Below are 13,463 nucleotides of genomic sequence, written 5' to 3'. Positions count from 1 at the left end.
ATACCAACAGACTTGACACTATCAAACAAAACAGAATAGAATAAAATCAGTCAAAAAAATAAAACAGTGCAAGCAATACATGTTTTCAAATCAAGTCAATAGGAAATCAAAACAGGTTACCATAATATATTCTGCTATCTTTGGAATAGCTGTCCATCCATCAGATCTAATACAACTAGACAAACTGAAACAATAACACCAAACTAAACACAATGATGAAAACAATATGGGTTTCAAATCATAACAGATTAACAGTGGCCATTTCCTTCTCTTTTTAAACAATTCCTCCCCTTTCGCTTTCACGTGGTATATTCTGCATTTTGTATCCTGTTGGGAGCTCGACCGAGTGATATGAGGCCTGTGGTGAGGAGTGAAGCCTGAGCTAGATTGCCCCTCCCGTCGACCGAGTGATATGAGGCCTGTGGTGAGGAGTGAAGCCTGAGCTAGATTACCCCTCCCATCGAGTATGCCAAGATGGCGCCCATTTCCTGCTCCCTAGCTAGTAAACAACACGCCCTGTAAGCTAGTCTGCCCAGCAACAGCTGACGCTGGCCAATCAGCTCGTCTTGCCTACTTTGATGTGATTGGTCGATGTGTCCATATATATGCTGACACCACCCCTGGGGCGAGAACACACACCAAGAAGAGGGACTGCTGAGAGAAGCACACAAGGAGCCGTAGGGAACGGACCAGAGGAGGCTTCCCTCAGGCGGGATCCGAGATCCCGGAACAGGGCATACGGAGAGAGAAAATAAATCAGAGGCTATCCGCCGACTACTCGTGTCGTGTGTTTTTTCCTGCCGGCCGGGATCGACACCGACATTTGGTGGCCCGTACGGGGAACTGATCACCCCCGAGGCGAGGCGGACGACGCTCCAGTATTGCTCTGCAGGACAGGTGAGTAGGGGATAAACCTGGGCTCTGGGTGGCGCGCACCTACAGGGCTTTTTAGACTCCCCTCAAGCTCACGTGTATGTGGCAGGTTAGCCTCACACGGTGAGAACGGACTCCTCAGTGACAGGCATGGGCAACTTACCCACTAAGAGTTCCAAGTCACTGGTAAGAGCGGTGAAAGACCTGCTCAAGATTTCAGGTATATCAATGAGCTCCAAGACACTTACGGAGTTTCTCCAACAAGTAGATGAGGCGGCACCCTGGTTCCTGCCGACGGGGCACTTGTCCCTACCTTGCTGGGAGAAATTAGGTAAGGATTTAGAAAGAGCAGAAGAGGAGCGCCGACTCCCACTTTCGGTTCGGCCGCTCTGGGAGATGATTCATTCATGCCTCAAAGGGGAGAGGAATGGGGCTAAGGATAGCGCAGATGGGCTCTCTCAGGCCCGCCGAGCTTTTGAAGGGGCCCGTTCGGAGTCCTCCCGAGAGGGGTCCGTCGCAGGGAGCGTGCGGAGGCGCTCGCGAGAGCGAGGCAAGAGAGAGGTACCCCCTGCCTCGGATTCCTCGGGCTCAGATACCTCGGAAGGCGAGGACAATGAGGCAAGTGACCCCCCTAATCCCTTTGCAGCTTTACGTAGAGACCTAGTCAAGATGCAGACAGACCTAGAGAAGGGAAGGAAACTCCTGAGCACTCCCCAACGGAAAGCCGTAGAGCCTTCCGCGCCACCCTGGGAGGTCCCAAACACCGGTTCCTGTGGTGAGATGGCGGCCTGGGGCCATCCTCCGTCACCCCCCCCATGGAGGGAGTGGCCTGGACCGTTGTCACATGTAGGGCCACCATCTTGTCTGCCTGGCGACCCGCCATCTTGTGCCCCAAAGACTGGTCGGCCATGTTACAAAGAGATACAATTTTGTGATAGGGAGGGACAGACATCTCATGGGGAGGCACCACCCTGTGAAAAAATGCCAAGGTCCCAGGGAAGGTATTTTCGTAGATGGACATTTAGAATGGAACAGATTCCTCAAGGGGCGAATGAATATGAACAATGTGGGCTTTATCCGGTGCTCCTAGCGCAAGGCCAAGGACCCAATTACTGGGAACCACTGGAGATCAAGCAAATTAAGGAGCTTAAAAATGCGGTTGCCACATTTGGCCCTACTGCTCCTTACACTATAACTATGTTGGAGAATTTGTCTGCCGGTGGCTTTCTGACGCCCAGTGATTGGACCCAACTGGCTAAAGCCTGCCTGGCCCCCGGGGCTTTTCTGGATTGGCGCGCCTGGTATACTGAGTTTGCCGCCGAACAGGCTGAAAAAAATGCGGCTAGGGGCCATAGGGGGCAAAATGAGGATATGCTTATGGGTAAGGGTCAGTACGCTCAAGATCAAACTAGATTCCCTCCAAATGTGTATGAACAGATACATAACATAGGCATCCGCGCCTGGAAGCAGGTAAACAACACAGGGGTGGCCTCACAATGCCTCTCTAAAATTGTTCAGGGCAACACAGAACCTTTTGTGGATTTTGTGGCCAGAATGCAGGAGGCAGCTGACAGACTCTTTTCAGATCCGAGTGCTGCTGCTCCTCTTATTAAACAGTTAATCTTCGAACAGTGCACCAAGGACTGCAGGGCAGCCATAGCACCCCATAAAGGTAAAAACATAGAGGCGTGGATTAAAATTTGTAGAGAAATAGGGGGGCCATTATCCAACTCAGGCGTGGCTGCCCTTTTAGCCGCCGCCTTACAACAGACAGGGCCTCAGAAGACCAATCACCCTGGTAAGCCCAGGGGATGTTTCCAGTGTGGGGATCCCAGCCATATAAGGAAAAACTGCCCCAAGACCGGACAGGGGGAGTTTATATCCAAGAGACAGGAATCAGACAGACGAACGGGAACCTGCGAAAGGTGCGGTAAAGGTTCTCACAAAGCAAAAGATTGCAGATCTATTTTTGATGCCCAGGGGAACCGTATTAGTGGCAGGGAGACTACGGAGCCAAAAAACGGCCAGAGGGGGCCCTCCTTACGGACGGGCCCCCACTCCCTAGACAGGACAACACAAGATGGCACCCCCCCACAGGGGCCACCCCCGGGCCAGCAGGCGTGGACCTCTGTGTCGCCTCCAGACTCCTATTAACACCCGATATGGGCGTTCAGGTGGTTGAAACCACCTCCAAAGGACCACTACCCGACAAGCTAGTTGGTTTAGTGATTGGACAGTCCTCCACAGCCCTCCGGGGCCTTACCGTGATCCCTGGAGTTGTAGACCCAGATTATTTAGGAAACATCAAAATCATGGTACAATCTCATATAGGGACCATAGTAATTGATGAAGGGGATAAGATAGCACAACTTTTACTGTTCCCCAGTCTCCATGAGAGACCCCGGTCCGGTCAACGGGTTAGAGGGGGTCAGGGACTTGGCTCCTCTAAGGAAATTTTTGAAGGGCTTCATATGACTCTTGATAAAAGGCCCATGCTATCGCTCAGGATTAACGGAAAAAAGATAACAGGACTCCTAGATACAGGGGCAGACCGTTCCATCGTCTCCAAGAAAGACTGGCCCCCTAGTTGGCCTACCAACACAGCTGACAACACACTCCAAGGATTGGGGATAGTGGCTGCCCCCCAGGTTAGTGCCGTGACCCTGCCTTGGGGTGATGAGGAAGGTCACCGAGGACATTTTCAACCTTTTGTCTTGCAGCTGCCAGTATCCTTGTGGGGAAGAGACGTTCTCACCCAGATGGATGTCACTCTTACATCCACCTGCTCTCCCCAAGCCAAAGGGATACTCAAAAATCAGGGATATGTCCCCGGCAAGGGCCTGGGCGCAGCCCTGCAGGGCCGGACATCCCCCGTACCTGTAGAAAAAAGGGAAGGTAGACACGGGTTGGGTTTTTCCTAGGGGTCACTGAGAAACTTCTCCTGCCCGCTCCAATTAAGATCACCTGGAAATCTCAAAATCCAGTTTGGGTGCCTCAGTGGCCCTTACCCAAGGAGAAGCTTTTAGCATTAACTGAGATAGTCAAAACCCAGTTTCAGGCGGGACACGTAAAGCCGTCAACCTCCCCTTGGAATACCCCTGTCTTTGTTATCAGGAAGAAATCAGGCAAGTGGAGGCTGCTCCATGATCTGAGGGCTGTCAACTCACAGATGCAGCCCCTGGGGGCGATCCAGAGGGGACTACCAGCCCTCTCAGCCATCCCTCGGTCCTGGCCAGTCTATGCCATAGATCTTAGAGACTGTTTTTTCTCAATCCCCCTGCATCCAGAGGACACCCACAGATTCGCCTTTACCCTACCCACCATTAACCAAGAAAGTCCTGATCAGAGATACGAGTGGGTTACATTACCCCAGGGTATGGCCAACAGTCCCACCATGTGTCAGATGTATCTTGATTTTCTACTGGCCCCCTTGCGTGAAGCCTTCCCCAAAATTAGATGTATTCATTACATGGATGATTTGCTAATCAGTGCAAAAGATGTGACTGAGTTGGAGGATATGCTTGGCCAATTGGTCAGGGCCCTGAGAAAGGCAAATTTACATATTGCCCCTGACAAGATTCAGGGAGGAGACATAGTGACCTACCTGGGCACCAAAGTCTCCCCCACATCGATTTCTCCACAAAAGGTAACCATCAGAACAGATAGCCTAAGGACCTTGAATGACATGCAAAAGCTACTGGGAGATATAAACTGGATCAGACCTTATTTACACATCCCTAACTCGGACTTAAAGCCCCTGTTCGACCTCCTGAAAGGAGACCCGGATATTGCCTCCCCCAGGGAGTTCACCCCGGAAGCCAGAGTTGCTCTGAGAAAGATAGAGGAAGCCCTAAGTACAGCTGCATTGCGGAGAATTGACTCAGAACAGCCTTTTGAGGTCTGCTTGTTGCAGACCGTTTCTCAACCTACGGCAGTGATTTGGCAAAAGGGACCACTTTTGTGGGTGCACCCTAAGGTCTCACCTGCCAAGATTATCGAACATTATCCGGAAACGGTCGCTTCCCTGGCCTTGGAGGCACATGGCAGGGCTATCCAACATTTTGGCTCTGCACCCCATGCTATTCGGGTACCTTATACCGCTTCTCAAATAAAAATCCTGACTGCTTGTATAGATACGTGGGCCATCCTGAGATGTGTTTTTCTTGGGGAGATAGACAACCAGTTCCCCAGGGACCCCATACTACAGTTTGTTACTCAACATCCGGTGATATTTCCAAAAATCACCGCGTCCACACCACTTACTCCTGCAACAACGATCTATACGGACGGGTCAAAAACCGGGATAGGGGCTTATGTGGTCTCAGGTATGCCTCCGATCAGCATACAATTTGAACCAGATCAACCACAGGTGGTAGAGTTACAAATTGTACAAACCGTCCTCGAGAAGTTCCCAGGGGCCCTTAATATTGTTTCTGATTCAAAATACGTTGTTAATGCCATGCAGGTCCTTGAGACTGCGGGCCCGATTAAGCCAACCTCCAAAGTGACTAATTTGTTTTTGTCTATCCAGACTCTGCTGATAAATAGACACAACAAAATATACATCACTCACATAAGAGCACATACGCGCCTGCCAGGGCCCATGGTACAGGGCAATGCGGCAGCTGACGTGGCCACTCGCCCGTTGTGGATACTCAATATGTTATCTTCAATAGAACAAGCCCGTCTGTTTCATGACAGATTTCATGTCAACGCCAGGACGTTAGCCAACCAGTACCACATTTCCAGGGCTGACGCGCGGGACATCGTACGGTTATGCGGCTCTTGCGCCACATACACACCCGTCGTATCAACGGGAGTTAACCCCAGGGGATTGATTCCTGGCGACACTTGGCAAATGGATGTCACACATATGATAGAATTCGGATCTCTTAAATATGTTCATGTCTCTACGGACACCTGCTCTCATATTATATTTGCGACTGCTGAAACTGGCGAAAAGGTGTCTCATGTAATCAATCATTGCCTGACAGCTTGGGCCGCATGGGACAAACCAAAAATATTAAAAACTGATAATGGACCAGCTTATACAAGCAGAGCCTTTAATGAGTTCTGTGAAAAAATGGGGGTACAATTAAAACATGGCATCCCATACAATCCCCAAGGTCAAGGAATTATTGAAAGGGCTCATAGGAGCCTTAAAGATATTCTACAAAAACAAAAAGGGGGAATAAGTCAGGGCCTGCCCCCAAAGGCACGGCTCTCCATGGCACTGTTCACATACAATTTTCTGAACCTGAATAACAACAATCACTCCCCGGCCATGGAACATTGTAATCCATCTCCTGGCAATAGGGGATGGGTGAAATGGAAAGATGTCCTGACGGGACAATGGATGGGCCCGGATCCAGTAGTTAGCTGGAACCGAGGTGCGGTTTGTGTTTTCCCGCAGGAACCAGGACGAGAACCATTGTGGGTCCCAGAACGGCTGACGCGTGTGGCGAATCCAACGAAACATAATGCAGGAGACATTCCAAAACTCAACGGCAGCGGACAGCCTAATCAAGATCGGTCCGACCAGGATATTGCTGCTCGACCGAGGAATACCGTATGACTTATGGGACACAGTAATGATTATGCTCTCGATAGTAATTGGCTCTCTTTTAGGGTACGGTGCAGCCAGAGTGGCTAGGCCACGCCGCCTTCCGGCAGCCCCCTTCCTTCTGGTTTTGATGCTCACCACCACTACTGAAATAGGAGCAGACTTGGTGTGGGCAGCAATACATCATCCGCCAGCGCTAGCCGCTATCTCCACCACAGCCCCCTCTCTCCCAAAGTTGTATGCAAAAAACTGCTCCGCCAGATTGCCTTGCATACCAGATATACCGTTAACCATCAGACCCATACGTTTTGACCTTCCCATCACCAATGACGTGGTCATTTTTTCCACTAATAGTAACCCCTCGTGTCACCGGGGATCCTGCGTTAGCTTCCTGCCCCTCCTTGTAAAATGGTACAATACCTCCCTGACGGTGAGGTTGTCTGTCCCATCCCTGCATTCGCCTGGATGTTTTAAAGCTGGCACACTTAGCGGCGGAGTCATCACTTTTAACTCAACCTGCAAACCCCGAGCAGCCATGCACACCCGTCCCGATTTCCCCACATGCCCATACCGTGTGTCCCCAAGCCGAAAAAGACAGATGGTGGACCTGTCACAACTTTCATGGCAGCCCTGTACTGTCGACGGCGTGGGAGTGACTCATCTAAACATGTCTTGGTGGTCCCGGTTCTCTCCTCCATCCGGTAGTAACAACATATTCGCGTTGACCTGGTGGGAGTCCTACCTGAGAGTGAACAACAAGTGGGCAATAAGCTTCCCCTTCCCCCTTAATGAAAATTGGTTGTGCCTCTCCACCGGAGCCTGCATGGACTTAAGACCCATGCTCGCTATTAACGCTTCTGCCTCTAATGGAACCACCAATGTCACCCTTAATTCTGAGGCTGCATGCGTAAAACCGCCCTACTTATGGGTATTCTCTGCTGACATCTCCTTTAAGTGCAGTAACCAACCATGCTTTACAGGGAACTGCTGGAATGGGTCTTTCCCGTATGCTATGTTGGCTCTTCGACCCCCACTGATGTGGGTTCCCTTTAACGAATCTGTTTGGGTTCATCCCGTCTATCAGCAGGACCAACTACCCATGCTCAGACGTAAGAGAGATTTTGGGATCACAGCGGCCCTGACAGCACTGTTCGTGACTCTGACTGCGACGGCTGTGACGGCTGCCGTTGCTCTGACCCAGTCTACGCTGACGGCTCAGGCCTTTACCAATCTTACGGACACCACCTCCCTGGCGCTGAGGGAGCAACAAGAAGTCAACCTCCTCCAGCACAACGCCATAATGGCGTTACAGCAGCAGATCGACCTAATCGCTCAGGAAGTCCAGGGACTCTGGGAGGTGGCTAACAATTTATGTGACGCCAGATGGGCATTCACCCAGTTGTGCGTTACCCCCATCCAGGTCAACCGTTCGGCTTACAGGCAATTTCAGGATTATGTTCTCACCACCTATAATTCTTCCTTTTGGAACGCTAGCGTGCGCCTGGATATGACTATCCGGCAGCTAGATCAGATAGAGGTGCCTATACTTACAGCCTCCTTTTTTGATGATGTCCTAAGCCAGATAGGCTCCTTCTTCAAACCTTCGTCACTTCTTGCGTATGGGATCATTCTTGCTCTTGTGATTGTCACTCTCGTGACTCTTAGGTGCCTGCGGTCGATAAGGGCGACCCAAAAGACACATATGACATTGATGATGTTGCTGGCCCAGAGTCAAGGGGATTCCACACCTAGCGTTTTCTGGGCTCAGGCTAGAAAGGCACGGCTCCTTTAACCAGTACGTGGCTGCCCTCGCCATTATTCTTACGGATGTTCTAGTATTATTACGTACGTCTCCTTCCCCGTCGCGGCTGCGAACTTAGACTAGAAGGACCCCACGCTTAAGGCGTGTTCCCATTGATAATTAGAAAATAGTAATTAGTGATTGTAGTGAACGGGGATTATGGTTGGTAATTAGTGATTACGCGGTTCCTCAAATGTCACTCGGCTGACCCCTCCGTGTCTCCCCCAAGATATAAGCTTTAAGAGTTGAGTGGGCAAGCCAACGACGGGTAAGACGGGAGAAGTTCTCCTGATCAACCTAAGACAGGCTCTACTCCGAGGGTCCTCTAGGGAGTGAGAGTTATGGCATTGAGATGCGAGACCAAGGGTACTGCAGTGCCATCCGCCTCGAGGGTTGAGGGGAAGGCAGGAATGAATGTCTATATGCATCCAGGTTCGGTTCACAAAAGCCTGGCCCTGCGAAAAAATGAACCACTCACCTTGAGCATGGTCCTGGCGCAAGGATATGTACGAGACAAGGTGATGCACAGCAGGGTATAGACCTCTACATTCTCTCATGCCTCGGCCTGCGAAATAGGCCCACTCCCAGACACCTCACATGGACCCACAGACCACACTATCTTAATAAATAAAGAAGGGGGAGATGTTGGGAGCTCGACCGAGTGATATGAGGCCTGTGGTGAGGAGTGAAGCCTGAGCTAGATTGCCCCTCCCGTCGACCGAGTGATATGAGGCCTGTGGTGAGGAGTGAAGCCTGAGCTAGATTACCCCTCCCATCGAGTATGCCAAGATGGCGCCCATTTCCTGCTCCCTAGCTAGTAAACAACACGCCCTGTAAGCTAGTCTGCCCAGCAACAGCTGACGCTGGCCAATCAGCTCGTCTTGCCTACTTTGATGTGATTGGTCGATGTGTCCATATATATGCTGACACCACCCCTGGGGCGAGAACACACACCAAGAAGAGGGACTGCTGAGAGAAGCACACAAGGAGCCGTAGGGAACGGACCAGAGGAGGCTTCCCTCAGGCGGGATCCGAGATCCCGGAACAGGGCATACGGAGAGAGAAAATAAATCAGAGGCTATCCGCCGACTACTCGTGTCGTGTGTTTTTTCCTGCCGGCCGGGATCGACACCGACAGTATCCTACTAACTCCTTTAGTTTTTATATTTGTAAGGCAACCTGCTATTCACCTAAGTAATTCTGAATCTTTTTACCCCTGAGCATAATCTCAAGTTGTATCCATTTACCTACAAAAGCCTCAAGGTTTTCTTTCTTTATAGTTGATTAATTTTCCATCTTATGAAAGTGTAATGCTTTCTAACCATTCTGTAGCTGATGGGTGAGCTACCCAACTTTTTTCTGGTTTCCTGTTGCATAGAACATTGTTTTCTAATCTTGGCTGTCCATCTATAAACTTCCTTTTGGGTTAAATACATTTCTTATATAAAGCATATTGATGACCCTATCTCCAGATCTACTCTGCCTGTGTTTATTTTATATATGTATTTTATTTATTTATTTATTTATTTATTTATTTATTTTTTACTGGTACCAGGGATCAAACTCACGACTGCACGCTTGCAAGGCAGGTGCTTATGCTGCTGAGCTAAATTCCCAGGCCCTTGTGTTGCTTTTATTGGTGTATCGAGGCCATCTATGTTAGTGATTATGGCTAATCTTCTCTTCCTCATCTCTGCTATGCTATTTTTCTGCCACTGGTTGTCTACTTTTCTCCATCATTCCACTGTCTGACCTGTTCAGTGAGCCCCTCTGCCACTGTTCCTGAAACCATGGTCTTTTTTCTCTTTCTCTCTAGAATGTCCTTCAGTGTTTTCTGTAGGGTTGGTTAGGGTGGTCATGAACTCCTCCAGTTCCTTTTTTGTGGAAGCATCTTGTTTCTCCATTAATTTTGAACCCAGTTTTGCAGGGTTCATCAATCTGGGTTGGAGGTTATTTTCTTTCAGAGTTTGGAATACTTCACTCCAAGCTCTTCTTCATTTGATGGTTTGTGTTGAGAAGTCTGCATGATTCTGATGGATTTTCCTTCATAGGTGATCTATTTCTTTTCTGTGACAGCTTTTAATATTCTGCTCTTGTTTTGAATTTCTCAGATCTTGATTATTATATGCCTGAGGTAAATCTATTTTGGCTTTAGTTAGAGCAAACATCTTCTGCAAACTCATAGAGATGAAAAAAGTATGTAATTTTGTTTTTGTAACTTTTGAACCTAAAGATCTTGGTTGGTTCTGGGTCATATCAAAGAAGACTGTGTAATACCTATGTCATGGTTTATGTTTGTGTCCCCCAGGCCTCATGAGTTTGCATTGTTCATTTGTGATGGTTCATTGTATAGTGCTTGGATTGATGGTGTCAGTGCTCCACCCATATAGGGGTGGAGCCAGGATGTGATGTAATGGCAGGAAGAAGGTGTGTTTTTTTCTCTTTGCTGGTTCGAGTTTGCTGTGGGTGGCCGCCATGAACTGCAGCCCAGCCATGCCTGCCTGTCTTGGAGCCAACTGAGTGTGGACTGAAACCTCCAAAAACTGTAAGAAATAAACCTTTCCTTTCCCAACTTTGGGCTTCAGGTATTTTGTCTCAGCGACGAGTAAAAAGTAACTAAGACAATCTACTTCTTTTTTTCACTTTACCAGATTGACATCTTAAAACGGTATCTAGTATAATCTATCTAGTAGGCTAATTCAAACCAGTGCTATATAAACCACTAGTGCTTCATCACAAACTATTTTATGTTTTAATAGTTTTCGCAATATAATGCAAGCTTCAAGCACTGTTGATTATAACAAAACAGTCAGGTTTTATACAAGAAACATTTTATTTATTTAAAGAAAGAAAAAAATAGAAAAAAGGTAGTATAATACAGAATTTGAAAAAATTAACATTAAGAACTCACTAGTTTATACGTTACATATTGTCATTCTAGAAATAGTTGTTCAAGTTAAATCAAAGCATAAAAAGAGGATAGATATTTAAACATTAACAGTGCAAACCATTTTGTTCAATGAGCCAAAAAAAATTAGTAATATGGTCATCTATCTTGCATACTTACACATACAGTTATATCCTTTAGAGCACTTTCCTTTCCTTTCATTTTTACAATATCTATTATACATTTTGGATCTTATTACTCTTTCAGTTTTTATTATTTTTACACTAGAGAGACAATATGGTATTTACTAATGTGAGTCTTGTTTTTTTTTTTTTTTCATTTAGGATAATCTCAAGTTGCCTCCATTTATCTATAAAGGCCTCAAGATAATCTTTTTTTATAGCTGAACAATATTCCATCACATAAAAATATCACGTCTTTTGATCCATTCTGTGGTTTATGGGAATTTTGGTTGTTTCCAAGATTTAGCTATTACAAATCGTGCTGCTATGAACATAGTAGATATATATCACTGTGACATGACCTTTTCAGGTTTTCTGGAAAAATACTCAAGAGGAGAATAGCTGGATTGAATGAAACTTCCAATCCTAGCTTTTTGAGGAATCTCCATACTGAGGGGTTGCACCATTCTACCCTCCACCAACTGGGGAGCAGTGTTCCCTTCCTCCCCGCCCCCCCCCCCCCAGCCTCACCAACATTTGTTATCAGCTGATCTCTTGATGGCAGCCAGTCTTCCTGGAGTTAGATGAAATCTCAGTGCTGTTTTGATTTGCGTTTCTCGAATGACCAGTGATGGTGAACATGTTTTCATGTATTTATTTGCCATTTGTGTATCTTCATCTGAGACCTGTGTGTTCATCTCTGATATCCATTTTTGGAGAGGGTCTTTGAATTTGGGGGACTTGATATTTTTCAATTCTTTATATGTTCTGGATATCGTTCCTTGGAGGGATTGTTGGCTAAAAATTATTTCTTTTCACTTTGTTGGTGATAATATAAGAAATGTTTTATGTTGTGATCATAATTTGAGCACTGTTCATGGAGTAATTACTTCTATTTTTTTTTTTTTTTTTTTTGAGCAGGGTGCTGCTATGCAGTTCAGACTGACCATGAATTCACTCTGCAGCTGAGGCTGGCCTTCAACACCCAGTAATCCTTTTGTTTCAGTCTCATGAGGTTTGGGATTATAGGCACATGCTACTATGCTTGAAATCATTACCTTTATACTATCTGTCATTGTGTACCTTTCCTGGAGGGGCTCCCTTACCCTGGTTATTAGCCACTATGAACTAAGAGTCAGTGCTGCCATGCAATTCTTGCACTCGTGTTTGAGAACTATGCAGTTAATTCCTAAAACCACAAGTTAAATTAAACCTCTCCTCTTTTAAATTCTGGGCACCAGATATTGAGACTCAGCAAAGGTGCAGCTTACTAATGCCTCTCTGCATGTGGTATTGGATTTCTTATCAAGTCCTTAATTCTTTTGTTCCTATGCTCAGAATATATTTCATGATGGCCCATTTTTTTATTTTTTCTTCAAGAAAGTTAAACTACATATTTTAAAATTTATAAATGTAGGAAAGATTTGCTTTGAAATTGATATTTTACAGTGGATTTTATAAATTTAATCATATTTTAATGCTATATTAATTCATCTCCAATAACATTAAATTCTCATAAGATAAAAGCATCTAAGATTCCATTATAAATTGGGTCTAGTGGCAATAATAGTTGTGGATGTGTCTACTTGCAGAAAAATTTTACAATAGGAACAGAGAAATGGGTAAAATATATTTTATTCTCTTGGTGTAATAAATCCTATGCCAAGAAGCCACATACAAATATCAAGATTCATAGTTAATCACACAGAGAACAGGGATATTTTGTAATTTCAACTATTAATTATATCTCCAGTTTAGAATCAACTCTGGAAGTCTCATTTTTTTCTTTAATTAGCATCTATGCATATTTTAGTTATAGTTATGGAGACCATTTAATCTGCATTGATTTGAAGCCACCCATATTTTGATCATTCAAAAATATTTTAAAAGGTTAATTGCTACCATTCTTAGTTAAATTTTCCTAAAGTTATCTACTATTTCTTAAGAGACCTTTATACATAAATTAAGCTGTAGAATTTCAACAGATTACCATTTTCATTCTTGACTAAGTAAATATACTTATAATAGAGTAGAGATAGTTCAACTTGTTAACAATCATGCAGGTACTTGTTGGTCAGAACTTTATTAAGTATTAAAGGTAAAAAGATAAATAGCACATGATTACTGTACTGTTGTCTCTTACCATCAGGTCAGAGT

The 13,463-nt window shown here is 46.1% G+C and overlaps 1 protein-coding gene across 1 annotated transcript; it reads left to right on the top strand.

Moving 5' to 3' along the window:
- Window positions 1-335: 335 nt before the first annotated feature.
- Window positions 336-8,228, top strand: LOC134475664 (uncharacterized). The gene is made up of 2 exons (XM_063246825.1): window positions 336-897; window positions 6,287-8,228. Exon 2 carries the CDS (start codon window positions 6,354-6,356, stop codon window positions 8,226-8,228), a length of 1,875 nt encoding a protein of 624 aa, XP_063102895.1. The 5' UTR covers window positions 336-897; window positions 6,287-6,353.
- Window positions 8,229-13,463: the final 5,235 nt, after the last annotated feature.

This window comes from Cavia porcellus, unplaced genomic scaffold, assembly GCF_034190915.1.
Source record: "Cavia porcellus strain 051 isolate PalLab524CR breed Dunkin Hartley unplaced genomic scaffold, mCavPor4.1 scaffold_4, whole genome shotgun sequence".
NCBI lineage: Eukaryota > Metazoa > Chordata > Mammalia > Rodentia > Caviidae > Cavia > Cavia porcellus.
The sequence above is the reverse complement of the archived record's forward strand: the minus strand, read 5'-3'. Positions and strand labels throughout refer to the sequence as shown.

What these genes read in the sequence shown, in the direction of transcription:
- LOC134475664 (XM_063246825.1), top strand. Translation starts at nt 6,354, where the DNA reads ATGCAGGAGACATTCCAAAACTCAACGGCAGCGGACAGCCTAATCAAG.